The sequence below is a fragment of the Notolepis coatsorum genome, assembly GCF_963971535.1.
Source record: "Notolepis coatsorum genome assembly, chromosome: 9".
Classification (NCBI taxonomy): Eukaryota; Metazoa; Chordata; class Actinopteri; order Aulopiformes; family Paralepididae; genus Notolepis; species Notolepis coatsorum.
The window spans coordinates 60,570,080-60,596,893 of record NC_140173.1 but is presented as its reverse complement, the minus strand read 5'-3'; the positions used below and the strand labels follow the sequence as shown (position 1 = coordinate 60,596,893).

The 26,814-nt window shown below is 43.9% G+C and overlaps 1 protein-coding gene across 1 annotated transcript; it reads right to left on the bottom strand.

The window, feature by feature from the left end:
* Positions 1–1,077: 1,077 nt before the first annotated feature.
* LOC311234189 (cytochrome c oxidase subunit 7A2-like, mitochondrial) lies at positions 1,078–26,814 on the bottom strand. Its single transcript, XM_084321311.1, has 3 exons — positions 26,651–26,814; positions 24,203–24,337; positions 1,078–3,376 (listed from the first exon to the last, which is right to left on the bottom strand). Exons 1-3 carry the CDS (start codon positions 26,717–26,719, stop codon positions 3,239–3,241), a joined length of 342 nt encoding a protein of 113 aa, XP_084177437.1. The 5' UTR covers positions 26,720–26,814; the 3' UTR covers positions 1,078–3,238.

The window sequence follows — 26,814 nt, the reverse complement described above, 5'->3', positions numbered from 1 at the left end:
GGTATGCCTATCTGCTCTTTTTTTGTTGGGCTTTTAATTTTTTTATACAATGCAGTTTGCACATCTTAGTTACTTGAAGATTCTGGACAGTATTTCTCATTGTGGCAATAATTAAACATGCATTTTTTTGCATAAAGCAAGCATTTGTCAACTCTCATGTTGATAAGAGTATTAAAACTTGAAAAAGATCAGTTTAAGGTAGATTTAGAACATACAAAATATGCGATTAATTTGCGATTAATCGTTAATTAACTATGGACAATCATGCAATTAATCAGATTAAATATTTTAATCGATTGACAGCCTTAATATATATATATATAGAATGCAGATTGTAGAGCCTGGCTCATGTCCAAGCGCCTGGATATCTATAGAATACACAGATTATAGAGCCTTGGCTCATGTCCAAATCTGGATATCTATAGAATACAGATTATAGAGCCTTGGATCACGTACAAGCGCCTGGATATCTATAGAACAGATTATAGAGTCTGGCTCATGCCCAAGCCTGGGTATCTATAGAATACAGATTATAGAGCCTTGGCTCATGTCCAAATCTGGATATCTATAGAATAATTAGAGCCTTGGCTTTGATTGATAGAAAACGTTATTAACAGATTGCAGAATGGGTACAATACAGTACAGCTCAATACACACAATTGTTAAGGGGATGCAGACCAGAGAAAGACTTTCGTCTTGTTTACATCAGGGTCCCCCATTTTCAATTCATCAGGACATATATGACATACAGATAGACAGTACTGCTACATCTATACATTTATGACATACCAGATTTGCAAATACAGTACTGTTTGTGATACAAAAAGAGTCCAGAAAAGAGTATATACATTTGACGTAAAAACTGTACATTGGAGGTGGTTCGTGGGTGGGGGGGGGTTGGGTAGGAGGGGGGGGGGGGGGGGTTGGGTAGGAGGGGTGGGTGGGGAACACTGTACAAGCAAAACTGTACATTGGAATATTGACAAAACCATACATGGGTCATTTACTGTACATTGGAGGGGGTTGGGTTAGGACATTTACATGGGCCAGTTTCGAATTGCAGTCTCCCGTAGGTGTTCTTTGAGAGTGGTTTTGAAAGTGGGAAAGAGGGCAAGGCTCACGTCCAAACCTGGATATGTATAGAATACAGATTATAGAGCATTGGCTCACGTCCAAGCCTGAGTATTGTTTGAAATATATATTTGATACCAGTGCCAATACCGATACCTGGGATGGGATACCAATACCAAAACAATACTCGATCAATACTGTAAAAGTATAAAAACATTTGGATACCAAGCCGTCCTCACGTCTCTGGCCCTTTTCATGATTGAATATCCTCCTCTTTCATAAGCAGATGCTGTAAATTGAGGGCAAGTGAAAGGAAAGCAGTAACATTACATCTCTAATGTTCCGGGTTATATGGCCTTCTTTGTCCAATGTTCAGGGTATCTGAAGGTTTCAAGAAGTTACATTTAATACTTTATTTTAAGACCTTTTTAATACCACTTATACCACAGAGCAATTTAGTACCAATTTCATGACCATCCTAGCAACAAAAACGATAAGCACATAGCAACATTGAACTGGTGGCTGCACTTGCAGACCAATTTAAATTATTGCGGGTTCCATACAAGGTCTTGCCAGATGCACAAAGCTCTTGGTAGTCCAGCAAAAAAAGACTTGAAAACTAAAATATTTCATATATTTAATAATATTTCATTTCACCAGGCTGCCTCCCAAAAAAGGTAATACCTGTGCAAATTAAATGTAGGAAATTCCATTGTTTAATACCTTTAAGGTCTTAAAGGGGAACTATTTTACTATTTCTTTCACTATTTGGGCACTTTTACACAATTCCTGTGAGTCTATGGAACACCTCTGTAAGTTTAAAAAAAATTTTATTCATTGTTTTGTATTTCTAATCAAATACTCAAAAACAGCATTTTTCTACCTCAAGATCTTAAGCCGTTTTGAGGCTGGGCTCCAACCACTGTGTGGCCTGGTGCCAACTGCGGCACTGCCACATCAACTGCCACATTATTATGCAGTTGAGAAATCTCTGACATCACAGATATGCACATTTTCAGATGACTCAGTTCAGTGAGGGTGAATATTGTGAGAGGAGAATTGGAAGAATGCGCCAATATGAGAATTAAAGACATAGATCCTATTAATATAAGTCCACATAGCTAGGAAACAATGCTAAACACTGAAAAAGGCCATTTATAAGATAGTTCCCCTTTAAGAGAATTATGAATTAATACTTTTTAATACCCAGCAGATGTAGTGATTTCACTACAAAGGCTTATTCTGCGTATTTTATAAATGTATTTATTGTTCTTAGTGACTAGTCAATTATTTGTACTGATACAAATGACCAATGGGTGTGTCCCGACTCCCTACCATTGGACCCTGATGAAGGCACAGCCTCAACATGTTACTCCAGTAACTTCATATTCACAGGGAGAGAACTGCACATCCACGGCCCATCATAATGACTTTTTAATCAATCTGTTGAAATTTAACGGGGGGCCTTTCCTAGCTTAGTGACATTTCTTTAATTACCTTTTCAAATGTGATTTCCCCTCTAGCACTGAAGCAACCAAATCTAAAAGCTTTTCCACAAAAGTAAAGCTTTGTGTATCGTTACTCCTCCAGTAAGCTGCCGACTTTTCTGTAAGTCTTTAAAAATTACAAAAGAAATTAAACAATCTTTCCTTTTTACAAACAAAATATACTTTATTCTCCCAAGAAAATTACATTAACTTCTTGAACACACTGTACAAGTCTTTACCCAAGGAACACTGGCATCGCGTTTGCATGGTGGATTTCTGAACACACGTCCTCATCAACAACCCCCCCCCCCCCCAAAAGTAACCCCAAGTAACCGAAACCCCTACAGCCCTCCCACACCAATGATCCCTGTTCAAACACATTGTGCTGAGCAGCTGTGTCCAACACAGATGATTACCGCACCAGCGAGGATTGTGTTAAAACACACCAGCAACTGTGCAGGATTACTACGTATATTATTAATTAAACCTGTAGATGATTAGAGCATCACTACTAGGTCATAAATAAAGATAAGTGAATCCGGAAAGCAACAGGGAAGTGGGTGGGGGGGGATAATATTCCTTTTCTTGACCATTTACAAGAGTGTAATCATCATTTGTCCATGCCGTAGCTCCTGTCAAATCTTGCTTATCCAGTGGTGGTGAAGAGCCAGGATAGGGCATCACTTGCGGGGCTGGGCAGCAATGTAGAGGGCCATTAGGCAGTACAGGGTCCCACCGATGGTCAGGCCCATGGTTGTCCTGTAAAGCAGCTTGTCCATCAAGCCCCTCTTCAGGTGGACAGGGATGCCGTCAGACTTCTACCAAGGGGGAGAAACAACAAATTGTGAGACACAAATTGCACATAAACTAAAATCGGTCTTCCCACTCCCCGACTTATCCGACTGTTATCACAGTGTCTCAGGACGTAGAGCGGTCATCTGGTAATCAGAAGGTTAGGGTTAGACAGTGGCTCAGGAGGTAGAGCGGTCATCTGGTAATCAGAAGGTTAGGGTTAGACAGTGGCTCAGGAGGTAGAGCGGTCATCTGGTAATCAGAAGGTTAGGGTTAGACAGTGGCTCAGGAGGTAGAGCGGCCATCTGGTAATCAGAAGGGTAGGGTTAGACAGTGTATCAGGAGGTAGAGCGTCGTCTGGTAATCAGAAGGTTAGGGTTAGACAGTGGCTCAGGAGGTAGAGCGGCCATCTGGTAATCAGAAGGTTAGGGTTAGACAGTGTATCAGGAGGTAGAGCGGCCATCTGGTAATCAGAAGGTTAGGGTTAGACAGTGGCTCAGGAGGTAGAGCGGCCATCTGGTAATCAGAAGGTTAGGGTTAGACAGTGTATCAGGAGGTAGAGCGGCCATCTGGTAATCAGAAGGGTAGGGTTAGACAGTGTATCAGGAGGTAGAGCGTCGTCTGGTAATCAGAAGGTTAGGGTTAGACAGTGGCTCAGGAGGTAGAGCAGCCATCTGGTAATCAGAAGGTTAGGGTTAGACAGTGTATCAGGAGGTAGAGCGGCCATCTGGTAATCAGAAGGTTAGGGTTAGACAGTGTATCAGGAGGTAGAGCGTCGTCTGGTAATCAGAAGGTTAGGGTTAGACAGTGTATCAGGAGGTAGAGCAGGTCGTCCGGTAATCAGAAGGTTCCCGGTTCGATTCAGGCTCCTCCTGGCAGTGTGTCGAAGTGTCCTTGAGCAAGACATCACATCACCTAACCCCTAACTACTCCCGATGAGCAGTTTGGCACCTTGCATGGTCGCCTCAGTTCAGTTCAGTTAAGACTTTATTGTCCCTCAAGGGAAAATTTGCTTTGCAGCAGTGGTAGAGACAACAACAACAACAAATAACACAACACAAGAAACATCACATCTTACAGAATCCAACCAGGAAAAAGAAAATGCATTACTGTTATTTTAAAGGAAGTTAAGTGCATTTAGTACCCTGGGGATGTAAGACATTTTAAATCTGTTGCTCTTTAGCCTGGGGAGCCTATATCTCCTGCCAGAGGGGAGGGGGACAAACTCCTCCAAGAGAGGATGGTGTGGCAACCCCAAGCCACCCCTGGGCTTGGTGATTGATGGGCGCTACGTGGCGACCCAATGGCTGGGCGCTGCCCATGTTTGGGCGTGCGCTTCCGGACGCACCTGTCACTAGAGACCCATCAGGAGTGATTATGTGATTATCGAATCACGGCGCGGTGCGCCTGTTGGGGAGGGGGGACTTAATGGAGCCGAGGAGCCTCCTCTCAGTCCCCCGTAGCAGCGCAAGGCGAGAGGCCACAGAGCGGAGATGCCGCCCGGCCGACAGATTACCGCCAGCAAGCGATCATTATTTAAATAGAAAATAAAGAGTATGATTTTGGGAACTGCAACCCGTCTGTGTGTTGTTTATTCTGCCACCCCTACACCTGGATTTTTGCCACAGTGGTGGAGAATGCGGGCATAGTCTACTGGCAATAAGGGGTGCAGAATAAACAACAATAGACTTTATCGAAGTAGAATAAAAGACAAAAAATATATATATATATTTATTACATGGCGTTTTCACATTCGCCGAAATGCTTGCTTGTGATTGGTCAATAGCCCCCCGACAGCGGTCATTATCAGACAATAATGACCGCTGTGGGACAATAATGACCGCTGTGCGCAGCTGTTCGCAATCAAGCCCACTGACGCACACTGTTTCAGTGCAATTAGACACTGCCGGTGTTCTGCTGCCGGCGATGACAGGGGGCGAAGCGACGAGCGGAGCCAGAACGCAGCCAGAACCAGTGTTGACTGAGTCGATGTAAAATGAATTAGGTATATTGTTAGTAAGTTAGCCATGTAATAAGCGGGATAATGTATAGCTATACTCGATCATTGTCGCAAAATAATTGACCTTCACTGACGTTTAAAACACCTCGCCGAGGCGGCTCGGTATTTTAAACTCTGTGTCGGTCAATTATTTTGCGACAATGACTTCGTAGCTATACATTATCCCTTACATATATATATATATATATATAATAATAATAACGAAAAGAAGCATGGACGCGCTGGTGCAGCAGCTCGTATAGGCGAACCTGGAACAACAGGCCCGGCACGAAGAGGCCCTGCAAGAACAGAGGAAACAGACGGGGATGATCCACGCGGAGCTCCAGCGGATGGCCTCTCACCGGCGGGACGAAGGGACCGCAGGGACGCGGCCTAACCCCGGGCGCTTCATCCCCAAGCTGACGGAGCAGGAGGATGTAGAAGCCTATCTCCTAGCGTTTGAGCGCACCGCCGGCCGGGAGGGCTGGCCAGAGGACGACTGGGGGGGACTGCTGGCCCCCTTCCTGTCGGGTAATGTGCAAAAGGCCTACCAGGACCTGCCACCGGAGCAAGCCGAGAACTACACTCGGCTAAAGCAGGAGATTTTGTCCCGTTACGGCCATAGTCTGCAGTCCCGTGCGCAGCGGTTCCATGACTGGGTGTATGACGCACAGGCCTCCCCGCGCTCCCAGATGCACGACCTAGTCCGCATAAGCCGAGCCTGGCTAATGACCGACCCCGGAGGGCCCACGGTCTTGGAACGGATTGTTATGGACCGCTTTGTCAGAGCCCTCCCTTATGACACGAAGAAGCAGGCGAGTCAAGCGGACCCCCGCTCCGTGGAGCAGCTAGTGAATATTGTGGAGGCCCACCAGGTAACGCAGGACTTACTCAAAGGGGGGCGAGGGGAAAAGCCAGAGCGGCTAAGAACGAGGAGGGGTCCCGACGAGCCCAGCCCAAGGGGCCGGGTAGGGAACGCAGGTGATCCCGAACTACCCCGAAAAAGACCGCTGTTCGACCAGGACCAAAGACGCTGCTATGACTGCGGCGAGCCAGGGCATCTCTCGTGGAACTGCCCAGGCCGGGATGTGTCCATGCCATCGGCGGCAGCTTCAGACCCCCGCGGAAAGACGTGCAATTATGGCGCAGCCTGTTGGGCCCATAAGGAAACATCAGCGACACTTTTACCCGTGCGCGTCAACGACGAAGATGCAGTAGCGCTCCTGGACTCGGGTAGTGTCATAACGCTGGTTCAGCCCCATTTGGCACACTGCGACGCAGAGGCTCCGCAAGTGTCAGTGTCCTGTGTGCACGGGGACACAGTTGTATCCCACAGCGCAGATCACCCTGACAACCACCAAGGGGGTCTGCTCGATGACAGCCGGCGTGATACCCAACCTGCCGGTAGCGCTGCTGATTGGTCGAGACTGCCCCCTGTATCGCCAGCTGTGCTCAGCCGTCATCTCCCCGCGCACCCCACCCTCCACGGGTAAACCGAGGAAGAGGAAAGGATTACGTCAGCCGAAGGTGTGTGCTCTGAATGTAACGGGGAGTGAGACTGAGACGGCATCAGATGTGGGTGACGACACGCCGGAGCCTCTGAATATAACTGGGAGTGAGACGGAGACGGCACCAGGTGGGCCCCGAGACGGATAGCAGTGACGAGGACCCATTTGCGGAGTTCCCCCAGGCGGACGAGGTGGGGAGGAACCTGGCGGGTCAGTTCGGAACGGCCCAGCTGGAAGACCCAAACCTAACGCAGGCCCGGGCGAATATCAAAACCGTAGATGGAAATCCAGTGGAGGGGGTGAGTAACCTTACCTGTCATATCCTCACTTTGCAATAAAAAGACAACTGCTGTACCAAGTCGTAAAAAAGAATGATGAGGTTAAAGATCTATTGCTGGTGCCGAAATTCTTTATTCCCACTGTACTCCAGCTAGCGCATTCACATATCCTCGGAGCGCACCTGGGCGTGGACAAAACCATGGAGCGCATAAAGGCGCGTTTCCATTGGCCGGGCATGAAGAGAGCGGTAGAGGACTACTGCAGGAGCTGCCCAGAGTGTCAACGCGCAGCACCAAAGGTACACTATAAAAATCCTCTGATCCCACTGCCCATCATTGAGACCCCATTCTCAAGAATTGCCCTCGACGTGGTGGGCCCTCTAGTCAAATCGTCCCGAGGCCACCAGTATATACTGGTAATCATAGATTATGCAACACGTTACCCCGAAGCCATCCCGTTACGCACGGTGACGGCCAAAATTGTGGCACGGGAGCTCTTTCATTTGTTTAGTCGGGTGGGAATTGCCGACTCCATTCTCACTGATCAGGACTCGTGCTTTATGTCGCGGGTCATGAAAGAAATGTGCAAACTAATGAAAGTGGAACAGCTGCGAACCTCCATATACCATCCACAGACGGATGGGCTGTGCGAACGCTTCAACAAAACACTGAAAAGCATGCTAAGAAAGGTGATGGAGAAGGATGGGAAGAATTGGGATCAGTTGTTGCCCTTTCTGATGTTCTGTGCGTGAGGTCCCACAGGCTTCCACTGGCTTCTCGCCGTTTGAGCTGCTCTACGCCCGCAAGCCGCGGGGTCTCCTGGACATCGCAAAGGAGATTTGGGAGGAACAGCCGTCGCGGCGTCGCCCCACCGGTCTCTCATAGAGCATGTGCAGGTAATGAGAGACAGGATGAAGGCGCTCTGGCCAGTGGTGAGAGAACATATGCAACAGGCCCAAGACGCACAGAAGCGCATTTATGACCGGGGCGCACAGCCACGGGAGTTTAATGTGGGGGACCGGGTCCTCGTACTGGTTCCGACAGCAGAGTGCAAATTCATAGCCAAATGGCAGGGACCCTACTACATAATCGAAAAAGTGGGTCCCGTCAACTACAAGGTCCACCAGCCCGACCGTAGGAAGCATCGACAGTTATACCATGTTAACCTGTTGAAGAAATGGCATGCCCGGGATGTGTTGCTCTCGCCCCCCCCTCTCCCCCCTTTTGCGCAGCAGGTGGCAGAGGCGGCCGATGTTCCCATCAGGGAACAGTTGTCCCCGACCCAACGGCAGGAGCTTCGGGAGCTGGTCCAACAGAACCGGGACGTGTTTTCGGCCACGCCGGGCCGCACCACATTGGCCCAGCACCACATCATTACCAGCCCGGGAGACAAGGTAAAGCTGAAGCCCTATCGTATCCCAGAGGCAAAAAGAGAGGCCGTAAGAAGAGAAGTGCGGGTCATGCTGGAGATGGGAGTGATTGAGGAGTCTCGTAGCGGGTGGTCCAGTCATATTGTTTTAGTGCCGAAACCCGACTCAACAACCAGGTTCTGCAATGATTTCAGGAGCTTAATGACATTTCAAAGTTTGACGCCTATCCCATGCCTAGAGTGGATGAGCTCATTGATAGACTGGGCCTGGCCAGGTTTATCACGACACTAGATCTAACGAAGGGTTATTGGCAAGTCCCTCTGGCCCCCGCCTCGAGGGAGAAGACGGCTTTCTCCACCCCAGACGGGCTGTTACACTATAAAGTTCTCCCGTTTGGCCTGCATGGGGCGCCATCTACCTTTCAGAGGCTGATGGACAGAGTACTACGGCCCCATCGGGATTATGCAGCCGCATATCTCGATGACATTATCATTCATTCATCAGATTGGGATTCCCACCTCCAAAAGGTGAGAGCGGTGTTGGGTGCCCTCCGGGAGGCGGGTCTCACCGCCAACCCAAAGAAATGCAGGCTGGGACTAGAAGAGGCAGAGTACCTGGGGTTCACAATAGGCCGGGGCAATGTAAAACCGCAGAAGAGGAAAATTGATGCGATAAGGGAGTGGCCTCGCCCTTTAACCAAAAAGCAGGTCAGGACATTTAGTGGGCTAGCGAGCTATTATAGGAGGTTTATCCCTAACTTCGCTGCTCGCGCTGCTCCCCTCACAGATGTGACCCAGGCGCGGCGGCCGTTCACGGTGAAGTGGACACCGGAGGCGGAGGCGGCGTTCTAGGACCTCAAGACGGCCCTCTGTTCGGGACCGGTGCTGGTCTGCCCGAACTTCGACAAGGAGATGACGGTACAGACAGATGCATCAGAGGTGGGACTGGGAGCGGTCCTCTCCCAGCAACTGGAGGGTGAGGAACATCCAATCTTATATGTGAGCAGGAAGCTGCTGCCACACGAGCGCAACTATTGTGCGGTGGAGCGCGAAGGTCTGGCAATTAAGTGGGCACTGGAGACGCTCCGTTATTATCTGCTGGGGAGGCGCTTCATGCTGGTGACGGATGACGCCCCCATCGTCTGGATGGCCAAGACAAAGGGGACCAATGCCAGGGTGACTCGATGGTTTCTGGAGTTGCAATCGTTTAACTTTTCTGTCATCCACAGGTCCGGGATGGCGCATGGCAACGCAGACGCCCTCTCCAGGAAGGATGCCTGTTGGGCGTCGGACGCTCTTCCCCGACGGTCGGAGCTGGAGGGGGGGTACTGTGGCAACCCCAAGCCACCCCTGGGCTTGGTGATTGATGGGCGCTACGTGGCGACCCAATGGCTGGGCGCTGCCCATGTTTGGGCGTCCGCTTCCGGACGCACCTGTCACTAGAGACCCATCAGGAGTGATTATGTGATTATCGAATCACGGCGCGGTGCGCCTGTTGGGGAGGGGCAGGGTTCGAAATTAACGGGGGCTTGGGGCATAATGCCCTTGAAAATGGACAAAATGCCCTCGAAAATCAGTTAAGGGGGGCACAAAATGCCCCCGACAGTTTACTAATTATATATATATATATTTATCCGGTAATGGAGCGTCTGTGTATCGTACGGTTCAGACGGCGCGCAAATTAAAAAAAATCATTTGGCGGAGCCGGGAGAGGTGAGCACTGGCTGCAGCAGCAGCACTGCAGCAAGGTGCTAGTCAGTTTGTGTACAAATGGCAAGCACAATCTAAATCAATCTTCATTACGACTTTAAAAACATAGCCATTAACATTACATAGGCATACACACATCTTGCCATAGCGTTAGCAGTTTGTACAATACAATGCACGTTTTAACTATGGTAGCACTAGCCCCAGCTAATACAGTCAATGAAATGTTATCGTAGCTACAAGCTAGCAGAGGAGGGAATGAGAGTCTGAGAGGCGGGGTGTTTAAAGACAATGATAGGCGTTTATTCAACATCCAAGAAGGCTAACATACAACTGTGTTTTACTAACTCCAACCGGGACTATTGCCGCTTTCGTGCTACTTGTTGATGTTATGATCTCCTCCTAACGTTACCGGAGCTGAAGGTGCCACACGCTAAAATGTCCGTGGGGACCCGGCGCCAACCCATAGATAGTTCCAACTCAACGAATTACGTAATCCACCACAGTTGCACTCAATATTTAAATAATGTTAGTCTAAATAAATGTAGAGATACATAATTTCAAGCAGAAAACAAATCTTTCCATTAAGAACCGACAATCAGGGAATTTAAACATGGTTGACATTGTTTTTTTGTGTTTATATTATAGAAAGGAAAGTCTAGTGCTGGCTGAGCATATTGTTTGTTTGCACTAAGTTAATACTTTGACAAATGTAGCCTATATTTTTCAGTCAGTTCGGTCTTTGGGTGCCAAACATTATTTAAGGCTGTAAACACTGTAAACTTTTTTTTTATATATATATATATATATATATTAGAGCTGGGCCGTTAACGGCGTTAACATGCTGCGTTATCGCGAGACTAGTATCGCGCGATAATATAATTGACGCCGTTAATCTTTTTCTCAACGTTGGGTCTGTATTGTCCTTAAATACTTGCCGTAGTTCCCAGCTGTGGTACCAGGAAGTGATTGCACTACCGGAGCTGTAGTCAGAATAATGTGTTAAACTAAAGTAGTGGTCCGGTAATCATTGTTATACAGGTGAGGTTAAGAAGTCCTCAGTGTTACAAAGGATCAGATTAAACCGAATATATATATTTATTGATTGATATATATTGCATAGTATTTGTATATCGTTTGATATCCCTTGTATATTCCTTGTACATATACACGGAATATCCCTTTAGCCTATTACAGACCATAATATTTCATTCTCCTATTGGACAGCGGTCCACAGGCGCCGGGGCCGTGCCTCCAGAGTCAGGTTCAAAGCCACCGTCAAGACATGTCTGTACATGCCCGGCCTTGCCCAGGGATACGAGACAGAAATGAGGTTGGCACTAGATTGTTCGCCGTGCATATAAATATGGCGCAGGTGAATACAGAAGTAGAGTTACCCAATAAGTTGAAGCCTCACCCACGATACTCCGTGCGGTGAAGTATGGCCTGTTTGGCCCCAAAATAGAGCATTGAGACCGCGTGCGAATTAATAACTGAATTGTCAGAGTTTGGCGCTATACCGTCGAGTGCGACATATTTCTATTAAGTCAGTAATAGTCTATTTGTGTATAGTGTATCGTGCGGCTAAAGTTCTACAGTGACCAGCATCACCAACGCTTCCTCGTATCAGCTAGAGTGCTTATCCAGGCTGGGCTGCTTTCATGGCGCTTTCACCCGAGGAGACCTAGACGAGAACCGTGTGGACATGTACACTGGATTAATCTACCCGACGACTACATAGCCCTTTGCGGCTGGATTATATTTGTTTTGGTCCTGTGATTTATGGAGCAGAGAATCGCCGACGCCTACACGTGTTGGATTTACCCTGTGAGGAGACCAGTCGAGTCTGCGCCTCAGAGAGCCTGAGGCCGGCTAGCTTTCTTCACTGTGGAGCTACAGTCTACGGAGAACAGCTGTATTCGTCTGTGGATCAAGAGACTATTGCACCGTCTCCTGTACTTGGAGTCTCCTTAGTCATCGTTGACCAGACTCTCTACTACCGACAGATCCTCTACCCCTGCTGGCTTACAACCGGGGGGACCCTTCCAGTATCTCCCGCTATATATTACTAGTGTACCATAGATATAATTCCCTAAGATTCAGGTTGTATAATTACCTCCTGCGTAACCAGAGAATGGACATTCATTATTGATTTGCCTACGCACATTCCTTTGCCTTATAAGCGCATCCAAAGTAAAATACAGAGAAGTATATTATGTACCTTTTGCTGCAATAAATACTTGATTACACCTTTGTGTGGAACCGATTCATTGTGGGAAGTGTTCATCATATTTATATATCATGTACTGTATGGCCAGTAATTAAAGTACGGTAGTGGTTTAATGATACCATACTTATCAATACAGTCAGGGAATTGTACCCCTCAGTTACACTCAGGATATAACACAATTCGGCGATGAGGACGTCTGAATCTGTGCAATGCAAGAAAGAAGAAGTCCGTTGAGAGCTTTGTTTCCATTATTAACGTTAGCTTAGCGAGTTAGCATGTTAGCTCACGTTACTCGGGCGGCACTTGAAAACATCTACAAGGGGAGGAAATCCACTTTACACACTAAAGGAAGGATCGACTGGACTATCGTGAGTGTTTACAACAGAAATGGCTTGGGTTATTGGAAATATTGGACCGTTTGATGACAATCTGGAGCAATATGAAATGAAAATGGGAGACCCTGATGTTAGCATGTTAGCTCACGTTACTCGGGCGGCACTTGAAAACATCTACAAGAGGAGGAAATCCACTTTACACACTAAAGGAAGGATCGACTGGACTATCGTGAGTGTTTACAACAGAAATGGCTTGGGTTATTGGAAATATTGGACCGTTTGATGACAATGTAGCCCCTTTCGTGACTGTGATGCACGGAGTGAATCCACAGTCACTTGCTCCTCAATAGGAAACGAACATAGATTTACCATGAAGGACTGGTTCTGGCTGAACCGTTCGTTATACAAGAATCACAGAGACGTTTCAAAGGTGCTCACAGTTGCACAAGGGTTTCGGACAGAGATACGGGATGGTTTGAAAGCTCTGCGTTGCTAATAAACATTTTAAATAATTTTTATAAACTGCTCAAAACGGCATTATTTCCGCCGTTGGGTGATCACAGCGCATGCGCACCATCCCTTATCTCTGTCCGAAATCCTCGTGCAACTGTGAGTACCTTTGTAATTTCTCTGTGATTCTTGTATAACGAACGGTTCGGCCAGAACCAGTCCTTCATGGTAAATCTAGGTTGGTTTCCTATTGAGGAGCAAGTGACTGTGAATTCACTCAGTGCATCACAGTCATGAAAGGGGCTAATGACAATGGAGCAAATAAATGAAAATGGGGGACCCTGATGTAAACAAGACAAACGTCTTTCTCTGGTCTGCATCCCCTTAACAATTGTATGTATTGAGCCGTACTGTATTGTACCCATTCTGCAATCTGTTAAATAACGTTTTCATTCATTCATTCATTCATGGAACTGTTACACTGAGCTTGCACTGAATTTGTTGAGAAACCTGCTTCTGCAGCAGTCTGTGTGTGAGCAACCAGTCAGCAGCATTGTGAATTTAGAGATTCACTAAAAGACACATTGAGAGACAGGTTTGTCTGTGGATTAAGAAATGAAGGTTCACAGAAGAAACTACTGACAGAGAGTGATTTGACACTGGAGAGAGCTGTGAATGAATGAATGAATGAAAACTTTATTTAACAGATTGCAGAATGGGTACAATACAGTACGGCTCAATACATACAATTGTTAAGGGGATGCAGACCTGAGAAAGACGTTTGTCTTGTTTCCATCAGGGTCCCCCATTTTCAATTCATATAGACATTTATGACATACACAACATACATGACATTTATGGCATAGGGACATATAGGTATTTAGTACTGATACATTTGTGACATAAGCGGTATTCAAATATACAGTACTGTTACCCCTAGATCCTGACAGAGTATATACATATGATGTCAATATCAGTGTAACAATGTTAATGGCATCAAAGGAAGGGCACAGAAAATTACGATAAATCTGGTTTTAAAAGAAACACTGGAAATTACAAAAAGAAGAGACATGTTCATGCTGTTGAACAAGGAGATAGAACAGCTAGTGACTCCTCAGATGAAGAGGAGAGGATAAATCTCCTCCTCTGGTCATTATTTGGGTAGAACACACCTATTTTGAACACCTTCGGCAGACTTTTTTATTTTTTTTGAGCCATTTTAATCTAGATTAATCTAGATTAATTCCAGGATTGCAGGTAGATTAATCTAGATTAAAAAAATTAATCTATGCCCAGCTCTAATATATATATATATATGAGAAGCATGTTTAGATTTGAGTGTTATTTTTTTTTAATAAAAATTTACGTATATCGAACAGAACCGAAAACCGTGACCCCCAAAACCGTGATACGAACCGAACCTCCATTTTGTGAACCGTCCCACACCTACCGTTTATCATAAAAATTCAGTGCCCCGAAATACAAAAAAAAGACCCCGAAAATCAATTAAGGGGGGCAAAAAAAGCCCTTGAATTTTTTTTTTAATTTCTAACCCTGGGGAGGGGGGACTTAATGGAGCCGAGGAGCCTCCTCTCAGTCCCCCGTAGCAGCGCAAGGCGAGAGGCCACAGAGCGGAGACGCCGCCCGGCCGACAGATTACCGCCAGCAAGCGATCATTATTTAAATAGAAAATAAAGAGTGATTTTGGGAACTGCAACCGGTCTGTGTGTTGTTTATTCTGCCACCCCTACACCTGGAATTGCCACAATGGTCAGAGCTGTCTAAGATCGTCTGAGCCTTCCGCAGAATTTGTCTGTTATAAATGTCTGTCAAGGAAAACTGCTGGGTCCCAATTATCTTGCTGGCCATCTTGACTATGTGACTATGTTGGCCAGACTGTTTGTCTGTTTGCCTCCGCCGTTGGTGTGTGAATGGGTGAATGTGAGGCATAAGTTGTAAAGCGCTTTGGATAAAAGCTGTTCTATAAATGCACCATTTACCTGAACACTGCAAAGTACACATGGAGAGCACCCAATTCACAGACACTTTACCCCCCCCCCCCCCCCCCTTTATTTTATTGAGTCAGTCCTCTTACATTTGTAAATCGGTACGGGTCACTTGTCGTCAAAAACTAAAATAAACTGCAGTGCAGCAGAATAGCAGGCTTGATGCTAAATGACCCGTCTGGTGAGGTCAGAACATTGCCTCCCCTTCCCCTACTTTCTCTCAATCTCCTGTCCCCCCCCTCCCCTCGGTTTCCTTACTTCCCTGACTGTTCCCCTACTGGACTCTGTATTCGTTACCCGTGGTTTTATGTACTGCGTATTCATACTGTTGCTTATTCCCTGTGGTTCTTTGTTTCTCTCTATTAATTTGTTTTGCTCATTGTCAGCGTCTTTGGGTTCTTGAAAAGCGCTTTATAAATTAAATGTATTTTTATTATTATTTATTGAGGAAGTGAAACCTGGAGCATCCCAGCCACCCACTGGCAGATGAGTTCTGTTGCAGGTACAATCTGCCAAGATGAAACTAATACACTGACGCTGCCATTGTTCTTTACAAGTCAATGTGATCTTGTGTTTTTGTATCGAGTCATATTAACTCAGACTCATTATCTCTGCTGCTATTGTTATTTTATCTCTGCTGCTATTGTTATTTTAAATAAGTCAATGTGATTTCTGTGATTTTTATATGACTGTTTATGTGTCTGATAGAGGTGGTTACTGCTGTACCATAAAGTGCCCCTTGGGGATAATAAAGACGACCTTGACCCTCTGGTTACCCTGTGTACAGAAGGGCCTTGAGCAAAGACTTTGTCCCGTCCTTTGCCCTGTGCCATACGAACATAAATAAACTATACAAACTAAATATGCATAGTCCTGTGTCCCCTGTGCCAATAAGAACACTAAATAAGCATAGTATATTGCCTCAGTGATGATCATTCATCTCAGCCGGTGGTCTGTATAATGTAATGATTAATTTCTTTTTTTGTCTCTTACTGTATACGTTTTCTTTGCTGTGTGCACAAACTGTGGAAAATAATTTCCTCTCTGAGGATAATAAACCATCTAGGGCCACCCATCTATAAAACTGAACGCACACACACACTGCTCTTAAAAACAGGCACTGTGTACGATTTTCAGATTATTTTAAATGAGGACCGTCTACAACAGGGGTGTCAAACTCATTTTCACAGAGGGCCACATCAGCATTATGGTTGCCCTCAAAGGGCCAAAGACCGTATAAATGTTAATGTAATGTAAAATAAATGTAGCTACACATTTACATATTGTTAAAACATGGTGTTTCTGTATTTATTACTTATTAAAGTTATACATATTGCATATTCATTTGCATAAATGTAAAAATATATGTTAGCTTATGTTATTTTAACAAATAATTTTAGTTTATCAGAACTCCATATTACTCCACCAATCAATGATCAAACCATTCAAGTAAATAACAAAGAAGAATATCATCAAATACAAGCTATGACATTAAGTTTGTTAAGTCAAGAGGGGCAGAACTAACAACTGTGAGCTGCAAAGAACACGTGGGACAGATGTAGCAGATGTTACAAAAACAAATGGCTGCACACAACCTTGCAGAGGAACTAATGGAAGATAGTTTAATTAACTTTAATTAACAGATTGCAGAATGGGTACAGTACAGTACAGCTCAATACACACAATTGTTAAGGGGATGCAGACCAGAGAAAGACTTTCGACTTGTTTACATCAGGGTCCCCCATTTTCAATTTGTAATGAAATTGCTATTATGTGTCTGCATGAACACACAACTGTAACTGTACTCAAAAATAACAAAATAAGGGTTGTCTCAGTTCACAACTATATTGGTCAAGTTTTGGGTGGGACTTGTTTGCGTCCCTACAGCTTCTTATTCAATTGAGCAAGATGCTCGGTTATGTCACACAGCCAGTTTGCATCCGACAGTTCAGACAATATTTCTTCAACCCTTTGTTACCTATTCCGCCTGGATCTTTTTTGTATTTTGGGCTGTAAAATTGTCAAAGAATGTCTGAGGAGTAAGTGCTTTTGGCTTTTTTCCTTTGTTACCTCAGATGTTCAACATACATGTATGTGTAAGAATGTGTAATAACTAAGGCTGTCAAAGTTAAAGCTTTATTAACGCATTAACCCACAATTATTTTAACACTGCTATTTTTTAACCCAATATTAATGTAAAAAAAAGAAAAAAAAATAAAATATTTTTTTTTACCTGAGCTCTTGGGGGGCCACATCAAATGACGCGGCGGGCCGGATTTGGCCCGCGGGCCGTGAGTTTGACACCTATGGTCTACAACCATGTGATCTACACAGATTAGTGATCTACACGGTCCTCACTGCTGGTTGGAATGGACTATGGGTTAAATGACATGCTTATTCACGTTAAAAGGTGCTGTAAGTGGTATTTTGGTATAATTTCTGTAAAAAATATGTGTTTAAATAGCTCTACATAGGCCTGCCACGATAACACATTTTGCTGGGCGATTAATTGCCCCCGAAAATATCGCGATAAGCGATATTATTGCGACCGGTTAGAGAATTTTTTTTTTGAAATTTATTTCCCCAAACTTTTATTTTGAAGCCCACCGCTCCGTCTTTTCCGGTGTTTAGACTTTTATTTTGAAGCCCACCGACCGGACCGGAAGTATTTTGTGATTATCCTAAGCAGAAACTATGAGCCGACAACTTGGGCTAATGATATGATGTTTTTGAGCTAATGATAAAACAAATTGTTGGTGAACAACTAACTTTAGGTTAGTTTTAACGTTAGCTACTAACGTTAGATGCAGCTACTACAGGCAATCAACGATGAGGAGGAAGCGTCAAAGCAGTATATAATATAATAGCTGTGGTGCGTAAGCACTGCAGCACGACTCGAAACTACCGGAGTGTTATAATAAATTAATTCATGTTTAACTTGTCCCCGTGTCCAGTCCTTTGACTAGCCCCACCCGTTAATTGTAAACAATGATGCATGTAATTGTATTAACGTTATTCTGTGTTGTACTTGTAGCTATGCTATACGTTGTATTTCGTTTGTAGCTAATGTTGTTAGCATTGAATGAGCATCAACGAACGCTAGATCTTTAATCTTTATTTAGCAGTCCAGTTTCTCCGGGCAGTAGCGAGTAACTACTTGGGTCTAAAAATAGCTAACGTTACACTACAAATAATGCTACTTGGTTAAAAGGAGCAACACTATTGAGAAATGTCTATGTGGCGTTGCCCCACGGAGCTCCCGTGCTGTACTCTAGTAACGTCAGCGGCCCGCCTCCCAACACGGACAGTGACTGAGGGGCACTGGTTCCGCCTCATTAAAACAAACGCGCAAATAGCAATTAATCGCGCCCGTCAAAATCATTGCATTCATTTTAATTATCGCAGCAATTAATCGATTTATTGCTTATCGCGGCAGGCCTAGCTCTACAGATTGTCCAAAGGAGTCATTTGCCAGCAGATAAATTGTTAGAGAATGAATTTATTCACAAAATGTATCACAATTCAACGTTATTAAAGACTCCTGTAAGTATGTATGATTAATTATCCTAACCATGTTTTCATGCATTTCAATTATGACCACACGTGTACTAACTACATGATATGGCCATTACATTTTACACTTGGCCGGTAAATTTGAATGTTATCGCTCATGTTGGCCGGCCGAGAAAATTGTAGTTTATGTAAAAGCATGTTAGACCGTATGGACAGCACTACCAACAATCTGAGAAATGCATACTGTAGGTGAGCCTAGCATGTTATGAGGTTGAGTGAAAATACCAGACAAAAAAATGCTCACCAATTGGGTGCAACATAATGTAAACTTTGTTGGCTTTGTTGCAATATTCAGTCGATCGTTTGGAAAGTGCAATGTTTATAGTCTTTTCCTCAAACTGAGCTACACAATCCAACATGCGATTGCATTGTAAGTAAGGCTTTATTTGTATAGCACCCTTCCCAGAACGAATGCACAGAGTGCTGCACACGTAAAAAAAAAACAAAAAAAAAACATGGCAATTCATAAAAAATAAAAACACATCCAAGGTTAACACTTTGAGTGCCAGCCACGAGAAATCTCGTTAGTTCATGCCAACCGTTGAGTGCCAGCCACGAGAAATCTCGTTATTAATCGTAAAAAAAATTAGCGATTTCCATTCATTTTTCATCAATCTAGCTAGAGCCATATGGAATCCGTTTTATTTTTTTCCAAATTCCATTATATTTTTTTCCAAATTCCGTTTTTTCCGTTTTAATATTTCAGAATTCTGTATTTTGCTTTGTATGCTCATTTTACCATCAGAAATAGTGTCTAATAAGTGGGAATGAATAAATGTCCACAATTTAATAAGATATAACAGTCCATTTAATAGGGCTGTCTTAAATACTTCGAAGCTTCGTTCGATGGGCATGGGATTCGAATATGAAAATAAAATTTGATTAAAAAATATAAAAATATAAATTATATATATATTTTTTTTGCTAAATCAACTCTGCCTCTCTTTGTTAATTACAACAAGCAATGCTGTTTGTTATTTAAGATGAGGTCGGACTCGGCACTGACAGATTTGTGTTCATTGTGCGGCTTTTATAAAGCCTCAAATGACGGCTTACAATATTTCATGAAAGCAAAGTGTTTTGTTTGTCTAAAATTTAAAAGGGTTTAAACTTTACAGCACTGACAAAGTTGAACAAAGTGCTGTACAAGTCCCAAAAAAAAAAAAAAAAAAAAAATTTTTTTTTTTTTTTTTTTTTTTACAGTTGATTCCATTTTTATTGCTCAATTCCGCGATTCCGTCCGCGATTCCGTGATCGCGGATTTCATATGGCTCTAAATCTAGCCTCACGTTACCATTTGGGACTGGCTTTGAGCTCAAACAGGAAAAATACCGCCCCCTATCGTCTCCAGGATGATAATGCACCCATTGGAATGGAGTCGATGAAAATGCATGGGGAAAAGAAAATCCGGAATCCACATTTTACTTCTCAGGCATGTAATCCGAGCCGATTGCAATCTTTGTGGTCCCTCAGAACAGCGTGGAATATGTGTTTCGAGCACCCAGAGTTGGATCAATAAACGCGATCGATATTTGGAATGGCGATCAGGAATTGGAATAATCTTTTTGGAGAACATCTGATCTGAGGTAAGGAATCTATTTTACCAGTCTTGGGATGATCAGAGCTTTTTTCACAGATATATCAACGTGGGCCATATATGTGTGTGTGTGTGTGTGTGTTGATCAGTAAATAGATAATCGATTTTTCAGCCCGCTTCTATAGCGTGCATAAGTACACATATACTATCGATAATCTAGCGTTTATTTGAAAATTATTCATAAATAGGCCGAAAAATGACAATGTTTTTTGTGTATTCCAGTAAAGGCCGATTCCTGCAGAATCTCTTTTTTCTGGAAATTTTCAAAAACGAGCTTTTTTTCAAAATGGTATAAAACGGAAATGTACAGATGAAAAAACAATCCGTTTTCGACAATGTTGACTGCAAGCAAGTCATTGATAAGCAACGGGCATATTAGACACATAGCCATAATTTAAGATGTAGTTTATGCTTTCGCAAATGTGCTCGCCCGCTCATTGACTAAAGTGATTGCCAGACGGCTGCTCTACCTCCCGAGCCACTGTCGCCCCCGAGCCACTGTTTACATGGCCAAACGCCAACCTGAACAGGTGGGTTTTTAGTTGACCCTTGAATGAGTCCACAGAGGGGGAGGCTCTCAAGATCTGGGGGAGCTCAGTCCAGAGCCTAGGGGCCACTACTTCAAAAGCTTGGCCACCCCCTTAGTCTTTAGCCTGGTTCTGGGCACCACCAGGAGGCCCTGATCAGAAGACCCCAGGGACCAGCTGGAGTCCGGTCCCTGTACCAGACATGTCGAAATGAGGGTTCCTATGGCTTTCCCAGGACTCTACAGTGCGACCATATTGCTCGCATATGCCCCTAAAAATATGTGTGTGCGAACCTGAAAAATCAATTACTCGCACGGCGTGCGAGTGCAGATTACAGCCTCATTCGTTCTTTTTTTTCTCCGCTGCGAGAATCGTTAAAAAACTACAAGTCCCACAGTTCACAGCCGCATAAACGTTCCAATCACAGTAGAATTTCCTGTGGTCACGCGACTGGAAACTGAAAGTAACGATCAGCGTCACTGTCTGAGTCAGACAATACAGCCATGTCAAAGCCCATTAATTTTTATTTTGCGCGAAAGATACCGGAGAATGAGAAGTCAGGCGAGGCAGCTCATGGTTACAGAGGTGATAGTTAACGTTAACCAAGATACTGACGCTAGCCAGCATGCTAGCGAAGTTGGCCAAGCTAGCGAGGCTACACCCACTACTACCCCCACTGTAGCACCCAATGTAGCCACTGTAGCTAGCGAAGCTACACCCACTGGAGCCGGAGGGAAGACATACAAATTTAACATGAATTGGCTAAACATTTTCCCATGGCTAGAGTTCGAAAACAATGTCATGTTTTGTAAATATTGCAAAGTAGGATCGATGCATTGCGATGCATTGTTAGTTTGTTACACCCCTACAACTGGCCCACTGTGTATGTGTGTACAGCTAACTTGGCTAGCGTTATCAACCGCAGAGGTGGGCAATAGGGTCCAGCTGCAGCGCCGGACGGCCAGAGTGCAAGCGGTGTGACGTCGTAATTGGCAGAATCGACTGTCAATCAATGGTCTACCTGACACGCAAACTCATAAACAATGTTTCTGTACTGGAGGTGTACAGTATTTCAATAGGCAACCCTGAAAGTATTCTTTTTCTAGAAGAGCAACACTAGCTCCCCCCTCTACTGATGGCCCTGGTTGTAAAGCCAGTGTCTCCTTTTTGTTCAATGTCACTGCCTTTCTTATTAGGCCTAGTTGTTGGCTACAACTTTGCCACAGTAGGCATTAATCACTTAATTAATAGTTCAAATGTCTGTGTCCCATTCCCGTTTGCACACGCAGATGATACACACACACGCACACAGTGGGCCAGTGACTTTGGTGGTATGTGCTATTGCACAGATGTGTGTCCCGTTCCCGTTTGCACATGCACGCACAGTACAAATATACATTTATTTAAAAAAAGTTAAAATAAACTCTGTTACTTGAAATATTTTCACTGTGCTCCTAAATATTTTTGGGTGCTCCTAAATTTCTTTGTGTGCTCCTAAATTTTTTCATTTAGGAGCACCTGTGCCCCTAGTGAAAAAGGTTAGCGTAGAGCCCTGTTTCCCTAATTGAAGTTACCTGCTTCCAGGTCACTTAATTTAACCATGGCAAGTCAGATAGCGTAGCTCAGTTTGAGGAAAAGATCACTGCAACCAAGGTAGTGTAATAACAAAGTAATTTCATGTATTTACATCACGTCTTTACATTATCACTTATTTACATCATGTCTGGCCCATAGGGCTGACCTTCAAAGCTTTTTTTGGCAATCGAAGCTTCGGGGCCGAGCTTCGATTTTAATTCGAAGCTTCGAAAAAAAATAAAAAAATAAATAAATAAAAATATTTTTTTTTAATATTTTTTTTTTATTTTTTTGTATCTTATGTTGTGGGACTTGTACAGCACTTTCGTAAACGTTGTTTTAAAATGTGCTCTATAAATAAAGTGGGTTGGATTAATTAATTAAGTAGCCCCTTTCGTGACTGACGCATCCAACAAGGTTTCACTCGGCTGTGATTTAATTCAAGGTGGATCGCTGTTGTCGTTTGAACAACTTCAGATTTCATGGGAACTACCAATCCCCCAAATCAAGAATGTTTAAGATGAATGAAGTAAGATTTTGATTATTTGAAATATGGCCTGTGTAGACTAAACTATGCACAGAATTATGTCAGTCTACAAGGTCCGGATTCTACATGGTCCGGCAATGTAGACCTTGTAGACTCCACTACAGACCAATTATCAGTGAATGTTCATGCATTTTTAAGTAGGGCAACTTCCACAAAAAAACAAAGAACTCACCAAAACATCTCAGTAGCACCTTATCTAAATGTTATATTTCATATATGGAGATTCATATTTATTTATGTATTGCATGCATTTCTACATTTTATTTCCTATTTTGTTTATTCATCCCAGTATCTTTCTTTCTTATGTGTGGAATTCTACAAGGTGCGCGCACACACACACACACCTACACACACACACACACACACACACACACACACACACACACACACTTACATTTAGTCATTTAGCTGACGCTTTTATCCAAAGCGACTTACAAGTTCTGTACGACAAGACAGCAAGAAGGGTACAACTCTATCAGCTGAGTAACAATGTTCATCAAAGTGTTGCGTGTTACAGTGTAGGTTAGTTTATTAGGACAAGTGCATGACAGTAAGGTTAGTCACGGTTAGATTTTTTTTTTTTTTTTTTTATCATTTCAGATAATGGTTGAAGAAGTGAGTCTTTAGTCGACGGCGAAAGATTGGACGGGATTCGGCTGTCCTAACTGGGATGGGTAGTTCACACACACACACACACACACACACACACACACACACACACACACACACACACAAATCGAAGTAAAAAAAAAAAAATTTGAAAAAAAAAATGTTTGAAAAAAAAAATTTATATTATTTTTTTTTTTTTTAACTTCGATTTTTTTTTTAATGTTCGAAGCTTGTGCCATCGAATCGAACGTTCGAAGCTTCGAAGCATTTAAGACAGCCCTGTATTGCGGATTATTTATTTTCAGGCCTATGGTATTTTCACCACAGTAGAAGTTGGGTCTACCAGCTAGGATCCAACAGGCTGCCATGGATTTTTAGATTTGTGAGTAACAGTGCTAATTAGATGTATGTACGGAGTTGTGGTATACACAGTATGTATATACAGTTCAACATGCAGGGTTAGGGTTACGTCTATGCCTGTAAATCAGGGTTAGGGGTAAGTCTGTAGATGTAGATCAGGGTTAAATCTGTAGATCAGGTACCTGGAATAATCTCTGCAGGTCGGGGACTCTGTTTGGTCCCAGGTACTCCACCCGACTACCGCCTTCTGAGACCAGTTTGGTGGGAGTGGCGAAGATCATCGGCGGAGCCTCGGCAGGCAGGCCAGGCTTCAGGCCCTGGAAAAACAAAACAACTTGAACCGTCTGGAGGAAAATGCTAATAGACGACAACATCAAGTAATGTTGCCACTCGATCACGACTAATACGTTAGCCAACGTCGCTACTTATGTATTTAGTTTAGTTAGTTAACATCTACCTTTAGCTATCTTTAGTCAGATACTTTATGTACAGTTTCTACGTCAAAATGTATATACTCTCTTTTCTGGACTCTTTTTGTATCACAAACAGTACTGTATTTGCAAATCTGGTATGTCATAAATGTATAGATGTAGTAGTACTGTCTACTACTGCCTTCTCTATTTGAATGACCACATCAAACAAGAGGTGGATGCGGGCAAATACTGCGGCATGGTCATGCTGGACCTACAAAAGGCCTTTAATCACACCATTCTGATTGACAAGCTAAAAGCAATAGGTTTTGATAGTTTATCAGTGAGCTGGATACAATCCTACCTGGAGGGGAGAGAACAGATGGTGGAGGTAAACGGTACCCTATCCCCCCCCCTCACAGTGAGCTGTGGTGTTCCACAAGGAAGCATACTAGGACCGCTACTATTCCTAATTTATGCAAATGACATGTCGTCAGCTTGTGACTGCAACTTGTTCCTGTTTGCGGACGACTCAGCCCTGCTGGTCTCTGACAAGAACAAGTTACAGGTTGAAAAAGCCCTCAGCTCGGAACTAGGCAAAATCTGCATATGGCTCGCCGACAACAAACTATCATTACAAATGGGCAAAACAGAGTCCATACTCTTCGGTTCAAATAACAAACTCAGCAAGACTGACGGCTTCTCGGTTACAGTGGGTGACAATATTGTCACAAGGAAAGATGAAATTACCTACCTAGGTTCCATCCTAGAGGCTAATCTTTCCTGTGACAAAATGTCAACCAACAAACTCGATTCTTGTACCGGATCTCCTCTCTGGTAAACAAGAATACCCTGAAGACTCTGGCAGGAGCACTCATTCAAGGGTACTACGACTATGCTTGCACCTCATGGTACCAAAGCACCTCAAAGGCACTAAAAAACAAATTACAAACATCTCAAAACAAGCTAGTCAGACTACTGCTTGACCCGACTCCTAGAACCCACCTCACCCCGGCCCACTTTGACAACCTAGGATGGCTTAGAGTAGACGACAGAGTACAGCAACTTGCAATGGGCCTGGTCTACAAGATACACTACACGACCAAGGTACCCATGTACATGTCAAAATTCTTCCCAAAGGTCAGTGAATACCACGATCACAACACCAGAGGGAGCTCCACAAATCATGTTAAACCCAGATTCGGCTCAAACAAGGGACTAAACACGTTTCGCAATTATGCCACATCAATGTGGAACGCCCTATCCAAAGCTGTAAAGGAATGTGAATCACTACCCACCTTCAAAAACACTCTCAAAGAACACCTACGGGAGACTGCAATTCGAAACTGGCCCCTACAAATGTCTTAACCCAGTTGTACAGTCAATTACCAAGTATGGCTTTGTCAGTATTCCAATGTAGTGTACAGTGTCTCCCCCCCCCCCCCCACCCCCACCCCTCCAATGTACAGCCCCCACCCACCAAACCCCACCCACCCACCCAACCTCCTCCAATGTACAGTTTCTACGTCAAATGTATATACACTCTTTTTCTGGACACTCTTTGTATCACAAACAGTACTGTATTTGCAAATCTGATATGTCATAAATGTATAGATGTAGCAGTACTGTCTATCTGTATGTCATGTATGTCATATATGTTATGATGAATTGAAAATGGGGGACCCTGATGTAAACAAGACGAAAGTCTTTCTCTGGTCTGCATCCCCTTAACAATTGTATGTATTGAGCTGTACTGTACTGTACCCATTCTGCAATATGTTAATAAACTTTTCAATCAATCAATCTGTATGTCGTGTGTGTCATATATGTTATGATGAATTGAAAATGGGGGACCCTGATGTAAACAAGACGAAAGTCTTTCTCTGGTCTGCATCCCCTTAACAAGTGTATGTATTGAGCTGTACTGTACTGTACCCATTCTGCAATCTGTTAATAAAGTTTTCAATCAATCACCGTTGTTGTCTGTAGAGCTGACGTTAGCTTAGCCGGTTAGCAAGAGTAACCCTGTGAGCTTTGATAACCTAGATAAAAGTCGTTAAGCTATGTCGTGATTTCTTTATGAACATTGTTTTGTATCTGACTAGTAGTCACAGCAGCTGGATAATGTCGTTAGCTGCTCGCTGACGTTACTAAACACATTGTTAGCTGAGGCTGTAGACAGTGAAGGTCATCATGTTATTATCAGTTCATGTTTCTTACCTGAGGAAAATACGCCGAGGGTGCGGCTCCTGCGAGCCTTTGTGTGACTCCGTTTAACCTGTAGTACATGTTTAATTAGTTATGTGTGTAATAAGAATAGAAAATAAAGTTGACGAGAACGACAACGACTCTCTCAGCTCGTCTCTCCTCACTCAGCCTGGCGC

Bases quoted from the DNA above. Each gene is read 5' to 3' on its own strand.
- LOC311234189 (XM_084321311.1), bottom strand. From the start codon at position 26,719: ATGTACTACAGGTTAAACGGAGTCACACAAAGGCTCGCAGGAGCCGCA. The intron at 24,338-26,650 runs GTAAGAAACATG...TTGTTTTTCCAG, and splicing joins CCTCGGCGTATTTTCCTCAG to GGCCTGAAGCCTGGCCTGCC. The intron at 3,377-24,202 runs GTACCTGATCTA...CCCCCTTGGTAG, and splicing joins ACCTGCAGAGATTATTCCAG to AAGTCTGACGGCATCCCTGT.